We start from the raw sequence: 13416 nt of genomic DNA, 5'->3' as shown, positions 1-13416 counted from the left end.
AAGTTCGAACTAGTGGAGCGCTAGTGTAGCGCCTATCAAAGTTAATTCGAACTAACATCCGTTAGTTCGAATTAAATTTGTAGTGTAGATATACCCTAAGAGAGTAAATGAGTGAGTGAATCCCCTAGTACTATGTGTGCATGTGAGTGCGCATACACCACCCCCCCCTCAGCCCAGGAAAAGGCCACACACACACCACTCAGCCCAGGAAAAGGCCACACACACACACACACACACACACACACACTGTGATGTCAGAGATTATTAAGTGTAGGTATGTCTACACTACAAAGTTAGTTCGAACTAACGGACGTTAATTCGAACTAACTTTCATAGGCGCTACACTAGCGCGCCGTTAGTTCGAATTAAATTTGAACTAACGGAGCGCTTAGTTCGAACTAGGTAATCCTCATTCCACAAGGATTAAGCCTAGTTCGAACTTACTAGTTCGAATTAAGGGCTGTGTAGCCCCTTAATTCGAACTAGTGGGAGGCTAGCCCTCCCCAGGTTTCCCTGGTGGCCACTCTGGCCAACACCAGGGAAACTCTATGCCCCCCTCCTGGCCCCAGACCGCTTAAAGGGGCATGGGCTGGCTACGGTGCCCGTGCCAGGTGCAAGCCTGCCAGCACCCAGCCAGCTGACCCTGCACCTGTCTCGGATCGAGCCACCCACCCGATGCCCTCCAGCCCTCCCCCTCTTCCCGGGACCAGGCTGGCGGCTCCCGGGAGCTTTCCTGGGACCGCAAGAGGCGGGCACCCGCCTGGGCTAGTGCAGACATCATGGACCTCGTCCACGATCTCCGCACTAGGCACAGGAAAGTGGCCGGCTAGGGCAGGAGAGCTGCCAGCCTATCCACCCAGGAGCAGGTGTGCATGAAAATCAAGGGGGTCCAGTGAGACCCCCGACCCTGAGCCCTGAGCTTACAATGGCCGTCCTGGGTCAGACCAAAGGTCCATCTAGCCCAGTAGCCTGTCTGCCGACAGTGGCCAACCCTAGGGACCCTGGAGGGGATGGACCGAAGACAGTGACCAAACCATTTGTCTCGTGCCATCCCTCTCCAGCCTTCCACAAACCTTGGGCAGGGACACCACTCCTATCCCCTGGCTAATACCACTCCATGGATCAACCTCCATGACTTGATCTCACTTCCCTTTAAACTCTGTTCTAGTTCTAGCCTTTACAGCCTCATGCAGCAAGGAGTTCCACAGTTGACTCTTTGCTTTGTGAAGAACAACTTTCTGTTACTAGTTTGAAGCCTGCTACCCATTCCTTTCCTTTGGTGTCCTCTAGTCCTTCTTTATGGGAAATAATGAAGAACTTTTCTGTATGCACCCTCTCCACCCAACTCCTGCTTTTAGAGACCTCTATCCTGTCCCCCCTCCGTCTCCTCTTTTCTAAGCTGAAAAGTCCCAGTCTCTTTAGCCTCTCTTCATATGGGACCTGTTCCCAACCCCTCATCGTTTTAGTTACCCTCCCCTCTCCCAGCCTCTCTTCCCCTCTCCACCTCCTTTTCCCAGTCTCCCCCAGTTTTGTTCAGTAAAGAGAGATTCCATTTTTGAACACAATTGTCCTTTTTTGTAAATCAAGAAAAGGGGCTAGGGAAGGGTAAGTGGAAGGAGGTGAGGGAGGAATGGGGCACGAGCCCCCGATGGGGAGGACTGGGGTGGAACCTCTCCTGCAGCCCCCCAATTGCCCCATCTCCCCAGATGGCAGCCTGCGGCAAGTGCAGCCGGGCTGATGGCCGAGTGCTGTGATGTGCCCAGTGTGGGTAGTCCGGGCACTCCAAGCCAGGACTGCTTTTCAAGCGGGGCACCCCTGAGAACTGTCTGTCCGGGGTGGGGGTTGGGACCCTTTAGGCGCAGCCCTCGGCTAGCCTGAGACAGCATCAACACGTTCTAAGTCCTCCTCTGATGCCCTGCCGGCACTGCTTCCGGCCATCCTTATGCCCGGTTCAGGGTCCATTTAATGTGGACATGCTAGTTCGAATTAGCAAAACGCTAATTCAAACTAGTTTTTAGTTCTAGATGCGTTAGTTCGAATTAGCTTAATTCGAATTAACTAATTCAAACTAAGTTAGTTCGAATTAGCGCTGTAGTGTAGACATACCCAGGGATAGTAGATAGTATCAGTTTAACCAGAGAGAGACAAGGTGAGGGTGCCAACTGCAAGTGCAGGAGGCAGCAGTTGTAATGCATTTACAATCAATTAAAAAAAGTTTCCATATAAATGGAATTTTTCAATCCTGTCACTGGCAACAGATGTTACAATTATTTTATAGACAAATAAGCAGCTGTTACTATTCTGAATTCAAAGTCATATTCTCCAGGCCCACTGACAGAGAGCAGGGTGGGCCAAGGGGCCAGTTGCTTCAGGGCCCAGTGATTAAAAGGGGCCTGGGCATCCCAGCTGCCACTGCTGCTATTGCAGCAGCAGAGGCAGCCAGAGCCCTGGGTCCTTTAAATCGCTGCTAGTGTGCCAGCTGGGAGTGCCACACCAGGCACTCTGGGCAACTCTCAGGGCTGGGGAGCTGGTGTGGTGCATTCTGGGTGGTGCTGAGGGCTAGCTGCCCCTGGACCCACCCCTTCAATTTGAGGCTCTGGCCCTTCCAGTAATGTTGAGCCAAGCCCCCACCCACCTTGCCCAGGGGCCCGCAGAGGATGTCGGCACCCCGGCATTTCCTGTATGTTTGCTTAGCCAAGAGTATCACATTCACCATATGGAAGTTTTTTAAATGCCTTATGTCATATAGGTCAATGAGGAATTGCATCTTGAATCTACAGTCCTGTCACATACAAAATGCCTATTGACACCAGTAGAAACAACTAACTAGGATCAGGCTGACATTCAAAACCACAAAGTCTGAACAACAAGCTTCTTGGAATTTTTCTCATTACAATTCATAGGAATTGTAGTGTGGCTCTGATTTTCATGTGGGTCACAAAGGTGAGGAAGTGTAGCTCTATCAGAAGTTTACATGTTCTATAGAAAATGAATTGTATAACTTGGGTTGAGACTCTCAAATTACTACAAATACAACTGTGAAGAAGCTGCTCTTCTTGACTTTTTTAGGTAGCTCCATCCTTTAGCTGTTGCTAGGCAATATGTGTCAATAGCAGTCCCTTCTCTCTATTCTCTAGCTACCTTGTACCTTGTGAAGGAGCTTCTGGCCAAAGCAGACAACTGAAATGGCGAGAGCCATGCCTTCAAGAGATGAACTAAGTATTGAGCACCCATAGACTGGGCCTGGTACCACGGACCTCCCTAGCTTTTTGGGACCTTCATGCTTCCCTGAGAGGATAGGGAGACTCCAAAAAGACACAGCTGCTCTATTCTAGTTAAGCACATACTGGCCTCCAATATGGAAGATATCAGGACCTAGGTAGGAACACTAAGAATTGTTCAGTCACACAGGAAAGACTGGGATTCCATTTCCTGATGCAAAAATAAACCACCAAATTTGCTGCTGAGGACTGACTCCCCTGAAGAAGCAGTGACTGAAGGATAACTCTGTGATACTGCACCTCATATTCTTCACAGTAAAATTACTGTGATATGAGCATGGAATAATTATGATGTATTTTGCATTTTGTAATTGCATTTTGCAATTATGGTGCATTTTGCATGTAGTATAACATGGGTCATGTGAGATATCTTTGGAAAAATTTTGCTGAATACAATTATCCTATTTATATGCATGTATCATTTTTGTATCTGAAGATATTAATATTGACTGAGGGTCTGTATTTCTAATGTACTTACTCTGGAAAACACCTATTTGCTATGTCTAGACTGCAGACTTCTTTTGGAAGAATCTTTTCTCAGAAGAGATCTTCCAAAAAAACTTCTGAAAGAGCGTCCCCACACAAGTGCATCAAAAAAGCAATCTGCTTTTTTGAAAGATAGCATACATTCAGTGTGGTCGCTATCTTGCATTTAAGCTGTGATTATTATGGACGGAGTGGCCACCAGGGCACCTGTGCTTTTTCCTCTTTCTTCTTCTTTCGAAAGAACTCCCTCTTCCCCATCCACAAACGTGTTTTTCTGAAAGAGCTCTTTTGGAAAAAGGCTTCTTCCTCATAGAAAAAGGATTATCAATGATGATGAAGCTAGATAGCTCTAATGGCTCATCAACAAGAAAAATGGGTTATAGAAAAGCTAAGGTATTCCTGTAAACATTTCAGCCAGCCTATATGTAATGGCTGCTATGATTCACCAAGGGTTAAAGAGAAGCTAGATAATTTCATGGAGGTTAGGTCCATAAAAGGCTATTAGCCAGGGGATAAAATGGTGTCCTTGGCCTCTGTTTGTCAGAGGCTGGAGAGAGATGGCAGGAGACAAATCTCTTGATCATTGTCTTTGGTCCACCCTCTCTGGGGCACCTGGTGCCGGCTACTGTCTGTAGACAGGATACTGGGCTAGAATGACCTTTGGTCTGACCCAGTACGGCCGTTCTTATGTTCTTATGGCATGTAACCAGACTGCATGATAAAGAGCTCCATTTTTAGTACCTGTACTTTTCCACAAAACTAGGCTGGGAACTGTTTGAGACAAAGGGTTCCCACCACCTGCTAAAGCTATAAAGGTGGGGTGTGATATCATCTTGGGACCTCACTCCTCACACATGGGCGCTCCTGGAAACACTTCAGGAACAAAGACTGAACTGGAGGCAGTGCTGGTCCCAAGCTAAAAGGATTTCTAACCTGTGTGTAGAAATTTGGGGGGTTCCTAGTATTATCAGACAGGTTGAGAAATTGCTAATTCATATCCAATCTTTTTAGCACGTAGTTTTGCTTATTTACTAGGTAACCTGCTTTGATCTGTTTGGTGTCACTTATGATCACTTAAAATCCATTTTTTTAATTAATAAACTTGTTTTTTGTTTTATCTAAACGGGTGTGCCTTTGTGTGAAGTGTCTGATGAAAAATCTCAGCTTGGTTAACACAGGCTTGTCTTTTCCACATCAAAGGGAGAACAAACAATTTATGAGGTTATGCTGTATAGATCCCTTTGCAGTTCAAGACAATATAATTTTGGGCTTACATTTGAATGGGAAGTGTGTGCCTGGGGCACTGGGAAAATTGGATTGTGTCTGCTGTTTGCACTCAGGTAACTCAGTTTGGGTGAATGGTGTCACCTGCTGTTGTGTTGGGTGGTAACAGGATGAGGTGAGGCTGGCTATGTCTCCAAGCAAGCAATGTGAAAACAGGGCCAACCCAGATGTATTTCTTAAGAGGAGTGCAGTGGTTCTCACAGATTCCAAACTTCCCTGGGGGTGACAATCTATCATATTACATGTGACAGAATCTAATATCCAGAGGAATCTTGAACTGGTTATCAAAACCAGTTCAATTAGTTCAGCATAGACCTGCTGCTCTATGCTATTAGCCATCTAACTCCAAGCTTGTAGCCCAGAAGCTATGGCAGAAACAAACAGAGAGAAAAACTGGATAAATCTCTATGGGTACGTCTACACTACAGCGCTAGTTCGAACTAACTTAGTTCGAATTAGTTAATTCGAACTAAGCTAGTTCGAACTAACGCATCTAGAACTAAAAACTAGTTCGAACTAGCGTTTTGCTAGTTCGAACTAGTAAGTCCACATTGAGTGGACTCTGAACAGGGCTTAATGATGGCCGGAAGCAGTGCCGGCAGGGCATAAAAGGAGGACTTAGAGCATGGAGATACTGTCTCAGGCTAGCCGAGGGCTGCGCTTAAAGGGTCCCGACCCCCACCCCGGACACACAGTTCTAAGGGGTGCCCCGCTTGCAAAGAAGTTCTGGCTTGGAGTGCCCTGAGTGCCCACACTGGGCACATCACACCACTCGGCCATCAGCCCGGCTGCACTTGCCGCAGGCTGCCATCTGGGGAGAGGGGGCAATCGGGGGGCTGCAGGAGAGCTTCCACCCCCAGAAGCCCGCAGAGCCAGCCCAGTCCTCCCCATCGGGGGCTCGTACCCCATTCCTCCCTCACCTCCTTCCACTTGCCCTTCCCTAGCCCCCCTTCTTATTGATGTACAAAATAAAGATAACGTTTCTTCCAACATTGACTCTGTCTTTATTGAACAAAACTGGGGGAGACTGGGAAAAGGAGGTGGGAGAGGGGAAGAGAAAGGCTGGGAGAGGGGAGGGCAACTAACATGATCAGGGGTTGGGAACAGGTCCCAGATGAAGAGAGGCTACAGAGACTGGGACTGTTCAGCTTAGAAAAGAGGAGACGGAGGGGGGACAGGATAGAGGTCTCTAAAAGCAGGGGTTGGGTGGAGAGGGTGCATTCAGAAAAGTTCTTCCTGAGTTCCCATAAAGAAGGACTAGAGGACACCAAAGGAAAGGAATGGGTAGCAGGCTTGAAACTAGTAAGAGAAAGTTGTTCTTCTTGACAAAGCAAATAGTTAACCTGTGGAACTCCTTGCTGCAGGAGGCTGTGAAGGCTACAACTAGAACAGAGTTTAAAGGGAAGTGAGATCAAGTCATGGAGGTTGGGTCCATGGAGTCCTATTAGCCAGAGGGTAGGAGTGGTGTCCCTGCCCAAAGTTTGTGGAAGGCTGGAGAGGGATGGCACGAGACAAATGGCTTGGTCATTGTCTTCGGTCCATCCCCTCCAGGGTCCCTAGGGTTGGCCGCTGTGGGCAGACAGGCTACTGGGCTAGATGGACCTTTGGTCTGACCCAGGACGGCCATTGTAAGCTCAGGGCTCAGTGTCGGGGGTCTCAGTGGACCCCCTTGATTTTCATGCACACCTGGTCCTGGGTGGCCAGGCTGGCAGCTCTCCTGCCCTAGCCGGCCACTTTCCTGTGCCTAGTGCGGAGATCGTGGACGAGGTCCACGATGTCCGCACTAGCCCAGGAAGGTGCCCGCCTCTTGCGGTCCAGGGCAAGCTCCCGGGAGCCGCCAGCCTGGTCCCGGCAAGAGGGGGTGGGCTGGGGGGCATCGGGTGGGTGGCTCTGTGCCGTGCCAGGTGCAGGGTCTGCTAGCTGGGTGCTGGCAGGCTTGCACCTGGCACGGGCACCGTAGCCAGCCCGTGCCCCTTTAAGGGGTCCGGGGCCGGGAGGGGGGCATAGAGTTTCCCTGGTGTTGGCCAGAGTGGCCACCAGGGAAACCTGGGGAGGGCTAGCCTCCCACTAGTTCGAACTAAAGGGCTACACAGCCCTTAGTTCGAACTAGCTAGTTCGAACTAGGCGTTAGTCCTCGTAAAATGAGGTTTACCTAGTTCGAACTAAGCGCTCCGCTAGTTCGATTCAAATTCGAACTAGCGAAGCGCTAGTGTAGCGCATAGGAAAGTTAGTTCGAACTAACGTCCGTTAGTTCGAACTAACTTTCTAGTGTAGACATACCCTATCTCCTGATAGATTTTCTTTATGTTGCTTCCTTGGCTGTGGTCATCCAGGCCTGCTCACTAACTGCCTCTCAGCCACAAGAGAGCTCTCTGGACTCTCTGACTAAAACTGGTCTTCTCCATCAATAGAGAAAAAGGACTTTAATTATAAGAGGATTTTGATTTCTACCATATTAATTCATTTTCTCTGAGAAAGAGTCTGGAATCCTGCCCAGGTTCTGTCGTTGATAAGCATTTCTTATAATTGTTTTAGTAGTGCTTGAGGCTATGGAAGCTTCCACTAGAGAGAGAAGGCTGGTGCAAGGAAGCATTACCACTAGTCATAAATTGCTTAGCAACTGCTATGAAGCAGAATCACCTGCAAGGGAGCTAAGAGGAACAACTGCTAGCTCTGGAGTAAGGATCCCCTTGGTAGAAAGTGCATTTACAAATACAATACCAACCTTTTTTATAAGAAAAGCATCATGATTAAAGTCACTTTCCTTTATCAATGGAGAACGCCAACTTGGTAACAGCAAATCTCTCATACCAAATCTCTTTAAACTGAATAGTAATTAGAAACAGAAGCATTTTCCCATTCCTTTGCAACTAAACTATTTCAAATGAGCTGTCTGAAGGATAAATGCTATATATGATTAGACCATCCAAGGAAAAGTACACTGAGATATTAGCTTATAAATAGAAGTGAATGCCAAAAACATTGTGCTGGATATAGTATAAAGAGTTTAATTTAAATATAGAGGCTGGTGGCATTCTTCAGAAGTAAAAAATAATGTCAAATTCCCTTTCACACAAATATTTGTGCTATATATCATGATCAGCTTCTTGATTGCCACTGGGTATTGAACCAATTGCATTAATGTAGGACCTAAACTTCTACAGCATGAGGTGAAGGAATAAATTTGGCTTTGGATGATAGTTGGGTACATTCATATCTTCACTGGACCAAGTATAGATGGAGAAGCATAACACATATTTACACATAGAAATACGGATAGGTGAATGTCCAACAGGTGCTTCACAGGTGCTTCACTAGCTGACTCCTACAGCCCTGTATGGCAGCTGACAAACCTTGAAACTGCTGCAGTAATTTAAGATCACTTGTACTTTGCAAATAATTAGAAGTGGATTCAGTCTGTGGAATATTGAAGAATTAAAAATGACTGCATTACTTAATTATTTAATAAAGTTGCCTAAATTGAGTCACTAAAATCGTTACAGATTTCAATAGTCCTTTTAAATTACTCTCAACATTCCTTGCATTCCTGTGACCAATCCCAATTTTGTTTTCAAAATCTAACAAATGGATCTCTACAATTTGAGAATGACTGTCTTCCTTCTATTTCATACAGAAAAGAACTGTGATAACTCACGGTATGTCTACACTACCACCCTAGTTCGAACTAGGGTGGTTAATGTAGGCAACCGGAGTTTAAAATGAAGCCCAGGATTTAAATATCCCAGGCTTCATTTGCATCTTACCGGGCGCTGCCATTTTTAAAGCCCCGGTAGTTCGGACTCCGTGCCCGCGGCTACATGCAGCACGGAGTAGGTAGTTCGGATTAGGCTCTCTAATCCGAACTACCGTTACTTGAGGTGTACCGGTAGTTCGGATTAGAGAGCCTAATACGAATTACCTACTCCGTGCCGCATGTAGCCGCGGGCATGGAGTCCAAACTACCGGGGCTTTAAAAATGGTGGCGCCCGGTAAGATGCAAATGAAGCCTGGGATATTTAAATCCCGGGCTTCATTTGCAACTTCGGTTGCCTACATTAACCACCTTAGTTCGAACTAGGGTGGTAGTGTAGACATACCCTCAGTGTCATTATTACTGTGGACCTTCTGTAAAACACAGACTTTATTACTGATGAAAAGAGACTGACGGAAAGTTCTGGAGACTTAAGTTCACTCTATTCACAGAACATGGACAGCAGCAAAGGCAACAGCAATGAAAGCTTCCTCATACTGGTTTACCACTATTTTTTAAACTGAGACCTGAGCTCTGCAAGCCCAAGTCAGCTGACCTAGGACAGCCATGAGATCCTTATATAGATGTACCCTAAGAAGCTGAGGTCCTTTTCAAAGTCCTGCTTTTCAGAATACAGTGCACAATCTTTTCAGTGTGTCCTCTGTTCTTTGTTGCTATAGTTGTATGACCTTGCATTAAAGTTTATGTTGTTTGTTTTCAACCAGCTAGCCAAGAAAAACAGGTCACACTGAAGAAAGTAACCTGCCCTCATCATTATACTGTATACCTCTCTACTAAGCTGTGTGTTATTTGCAAACATGACAAGATGGTAGTCCAGTGTCTGTATCTATTTGATTACTGTTCCTTCTCCTCAGACTACCACCAAAAAAATCAAATCAGTTCTGCTGAACTTCATCTATTTGAACTAGATTTAGGCCATCAACTCAGTTCTCTGGACAATTTACAACTACCAACGTGTGGCTAATAATGACCTGACCTAGAGCTGAACCATCTAGAGATGAATAACTTGATAATCCTGAGCCAACCAGTGTTTCATTAAGATTCTTCTTATGCAAAGACAAGAATTAAATGGAGAGGGGAATCTAAACATGTTTTTTAAAAATTACAAGTTATGACCACTAAAATAACAAATTCTTAACTATCTATTAAAAGTACAGGGCAATCACTGAAAATCCAAACAATTTTTCTGTACAAAGTCTTGTACAGGCCTAACTGCTTACTTGTGCAATCCTAAAAGTCTCATAAAACATTCATTAGCAAGTATTGTTATACGCCATAAAATTGACAGCTCTAGACACGGAAGACTACTCACGCTTGAAGGTCTCATTGCAGTATAAATTGCTGAAAACTGAATTCCTTGTTCTTGCAGAATCGTAGTCAGTCTTCCAATTATTTTGTCTGTAAATACACATTTATATAGCTTACCAAACTCTAAGTTGAGACTCTAAGCTATGATCATAATACAAGTAACAACAGAGATAAGTATTTAAACTTATAAGTACTCTTATTTAAAAACAGCTATGTGACCCCCAAGTTTCATGACAATTTAGAAGAACAGAAATATAAAGTGGGAACGAACGTCAAAATGTCATGAAGTCCAGGCTCCTTGGGACTCAGTAACCCAGACCATCCCTGACAGATGTTTTATGAACCTGTTCTTAAAAACCTCCAGTAATGGAAATTCCACAACCTCCCTTGGAAGCTTATTCCAGAGCTTAAATGTCTTTATAGTTAACAAGTTTTTCCTAACGTCTAACCTGAGTCTTCCTGGCTACAATTGATCCTTGTCCTCTATATCTATCAGATTTTCCACCCCTTCAGTCTTCTCAATTCTAAAGAGGTTTAGTTTTTTCAACCTTTCCTCACGTGTCAGGCTTTTGAAAGCTTTTACTATTTTCTTGCTCTTCCTTGGATTCTCTCCCACTTGTTTACATCTTTCTAAAAGTTGTGCGGTGCCCTGAATTGGACACCTTACTCCAGCTGAGTCTGGATTTACAAAAAGAGAGTAAGACAAATTTACTGCCCCAAGGAAGCTACAGTCCATACAAGACAAGATAACAAATCAGATAAGAGAGGGATTTTGAAATTGAGAAGGAAGTACAATAGAAAGTGTACTTATCTGTAAATATCTGAGAGAGGGCGTTTTAGGAAAGTAAAGGAAGAGAAGATCACTAGCAAATGAGGAAAAGATCTCTAAAGCTGCTAGTTAAATTACAAGCTAATTGAAAATAAAGCTGAAGAATTAGTAAACCATGTTTATAAGGAGAAATTATATAATGTACTCCAGAACATTCAGAGCATATGATTATTGGAAACTTATTAAAGGATTATTATACCTAAAATACATGCACAATATGTACTATACTGAGAGTAAAAATTCTACTTGCCTTTGTGAATTTTGGGCCTGATCCTATTAAGTATGAAGTCAATGGAAGGTATTTATTGACGTCAATAGGAGCAAAAGCAGGCCATTAATTAGCACTGCTGTTAATATTTTTGGGTATGTCTACACTACAGTGCTATTTTGAATTAACTTAATTCAAATTAGTTAATTCGAATTAAACTAATTTGAAATAATGCATCTACACACAAAAACTAATTAGAAATAGAGTTTTTCTAATTCAAAATAGCACGTCCACATTGAGTGGACCCTGAATCGAAGGTAAGGCTGGCCGGAACCAGTGCCAAAAGGGCATCAGGGTTGGACTTAGTGTGTTGGGCTGCTGCTGCCTCAGGCTAGCCGAGGCCTGTGCTTAAAGGGACCCCACTCCCCATCCCGGACAGACAGTTCTCAGGTTTCTCTGCTTGCTGGTCTACCTCACTGAGGGACAGCAAAACATTTGTGTCTCGGAGTGCTCTGCTTGCCCTCACTCGGGACACCACGGCACTCTGCAACATGGAACCAGACCTGCCCCCGGGGACTCTGCTGCATCTCGTGGACATGTTGCCGGCAGCCTGGCTGCACTGTCTGCAGGCTGCCATCTGGGAGGACCATCGAGGGGATGTTAGGATCCAGGGGGCCCTGCGGGAGAGCTTCCACCCTGAGAAGCACTAACAGTCTCTCCGGTCTGCCCCACTGGGGGCTTGTGCCCCATTCCTCCCTCTTGTCCTTCCACTTACCCTTCCTTAGCCCCTACTTCCTGATGTCAAATAAAAGACATGTATTTTCAAAAATAGAAACTGTCTTTATTTAACACAACTGGGGAGGGGGAATGAAACTCTGGGGAGACGGGGGAAAGAAGGCAGGAAAGGGCAGGAGAGAGGGTGCGAGAGGGGAGGGAGAAAACTGGGAGGAGGGAGCTAGAAGGGGAAAGCAAGGGGAAGAAGGGAGAGGAGAAGCTCAGGGATTGGGGTGGGGGTCTCGCCGGGCCAACTGCCTCCCAGCACGGTGAGGGAGGGGGCCTCGGCATCCATGAGAGGATGGGGAGGAGGGTCCGGAGGTTGAGGTGGGGGGGTGTGGAGATTGAGGAGGAAGAGGTTGGAGGGGGCAGGAGAGGGAGGAGGGACAGTCATTGGGAGGGGGGGGCAGCAGGCACTGGACCGGCACTGGGCACCATGCTCTGCATCAGGGCCTACAGATGACAGTTCCTTGCTCGGTCCTCCACAAGCTGCTCCCGGCGGAGCTGCAGGTCTTCCCGCATCCAGGCCTCGATGGTGCAGTGCAGGGCTCGCAGGGCCCCCAGGTACTGGTCCCAGTACTCCTGCTGTGTGGTGGTGGTCCAGAGCAGGCTGCTGGTGTGGGAGCATGTCCCGGGTGGGGTGATGTGACCTGCACAAGCAGCTGGTGCAGCTGTAGAGAAAGAAGAGGAGTGGTCAGTTCTCCCTGGGGACACAGTGGATGATGCCCAGCCCCGCCCTGCGACGTGATGGCGACTGTGCCCTGCACTGTAAGAGCCGCTGTGATTGCACAGAGGCTATGGTCAGGATGGCTGGCTCTCCCGGGGACTGGGAGCTGCCCCAAGACCACACCCATGCCCCTGTGCTGTGTATTGTGTGGCCGGGGTTGGGGGGAGATATCCCCTGCCTCTGTGTAGAGGGGGCATCTTGCTGGGTCCCACCCCGGGTCGGGAGCGTGTCAGGTCTCTTCACACATGCATGCGCCTATTGAGCCACGGCACCTGGGTGTCACGCAGCTGGAGCCACCTGCCCAAGGGTGGCATGGTACATGCTCGCAAGTGCACAGGTGGCTGCGTGATCCATGGGAGGCACAGCCCACGCGCTCAGTCCCTGGTCTCCCTCCCCGGGCAGGGGACAGTGCTGGCACTTACCCGGTATGGCCTCCCTGGCCAACCTTGCTGACTTTGGTGCCGGAACAGCTGGCGGTGGCCCCTCTGGTGCACCCGGGTCAGGGCCTTCCGGTCCTGGCACGCTGCCTCCCAGGCTGGTGCAGACTGCCCTGCCCCACACGAGTTGGTCAAGGGCTGGGAAGTAGGGGCAGGTGGCAGCCCCTGCCGTGGCGCACCCCTGGTGGCCCTGGCATACGCCTGCTGCAGCTGTTTAACTTTCAGGCGCACCTGCTCCTGGGTGCGCCTGTGGCCCTTTCAGGCCATGCTGGCCGCTATGAGGCAGTAGACAGCCACGTTCCTCCTCCTA

The 13416-nt window shown here is 47.3% G+C and overlaps 1 protein-coding gene across 8 annotated transcripts in view; it reads right to left on the bottom strand.

Moving 5' to 3' along the window:
• The window catches only part of ATP6AP1 (ATPase H+ transporting accessory protein 1), a 106707-nt gene that overhangs the window by 43560 nt on the left and 49731 nt on the right, over positions 1 to 13416 (bottom strand). For all 8 annotated transcript variants that reach the window (XM_014573383.3, XM_006122584.4, XM_006122587.4 and 5 more), the window contains one exon: positions 10136 to 10221. In XM_014573383.3, the coding sequence (XP_014428869.1) occupies positions 10136 to 10221 (86 nt within the window). The remainder of the gene's footprint in view (positions 1 to 10135; positions 10222 to 13416) is intronic.

This window comes from Pelodiscus sinensis, chromosome 1 (genome assembly GCF_049634645.1).
Source record: "Pelodiscus sinensis isolate JC-2024 chromosome 1, ASM4963464v1, whole genome shotgun sequence".
Lineage (NCBI taxonomy): Eukaryota > Metazoa > Chordata > Testudines > Trionychidae > Pelodiscus > Pelodiscus sinensis.
This window is presented reverse-complemented; position numbering and strand designations above follow the sequence as displayed.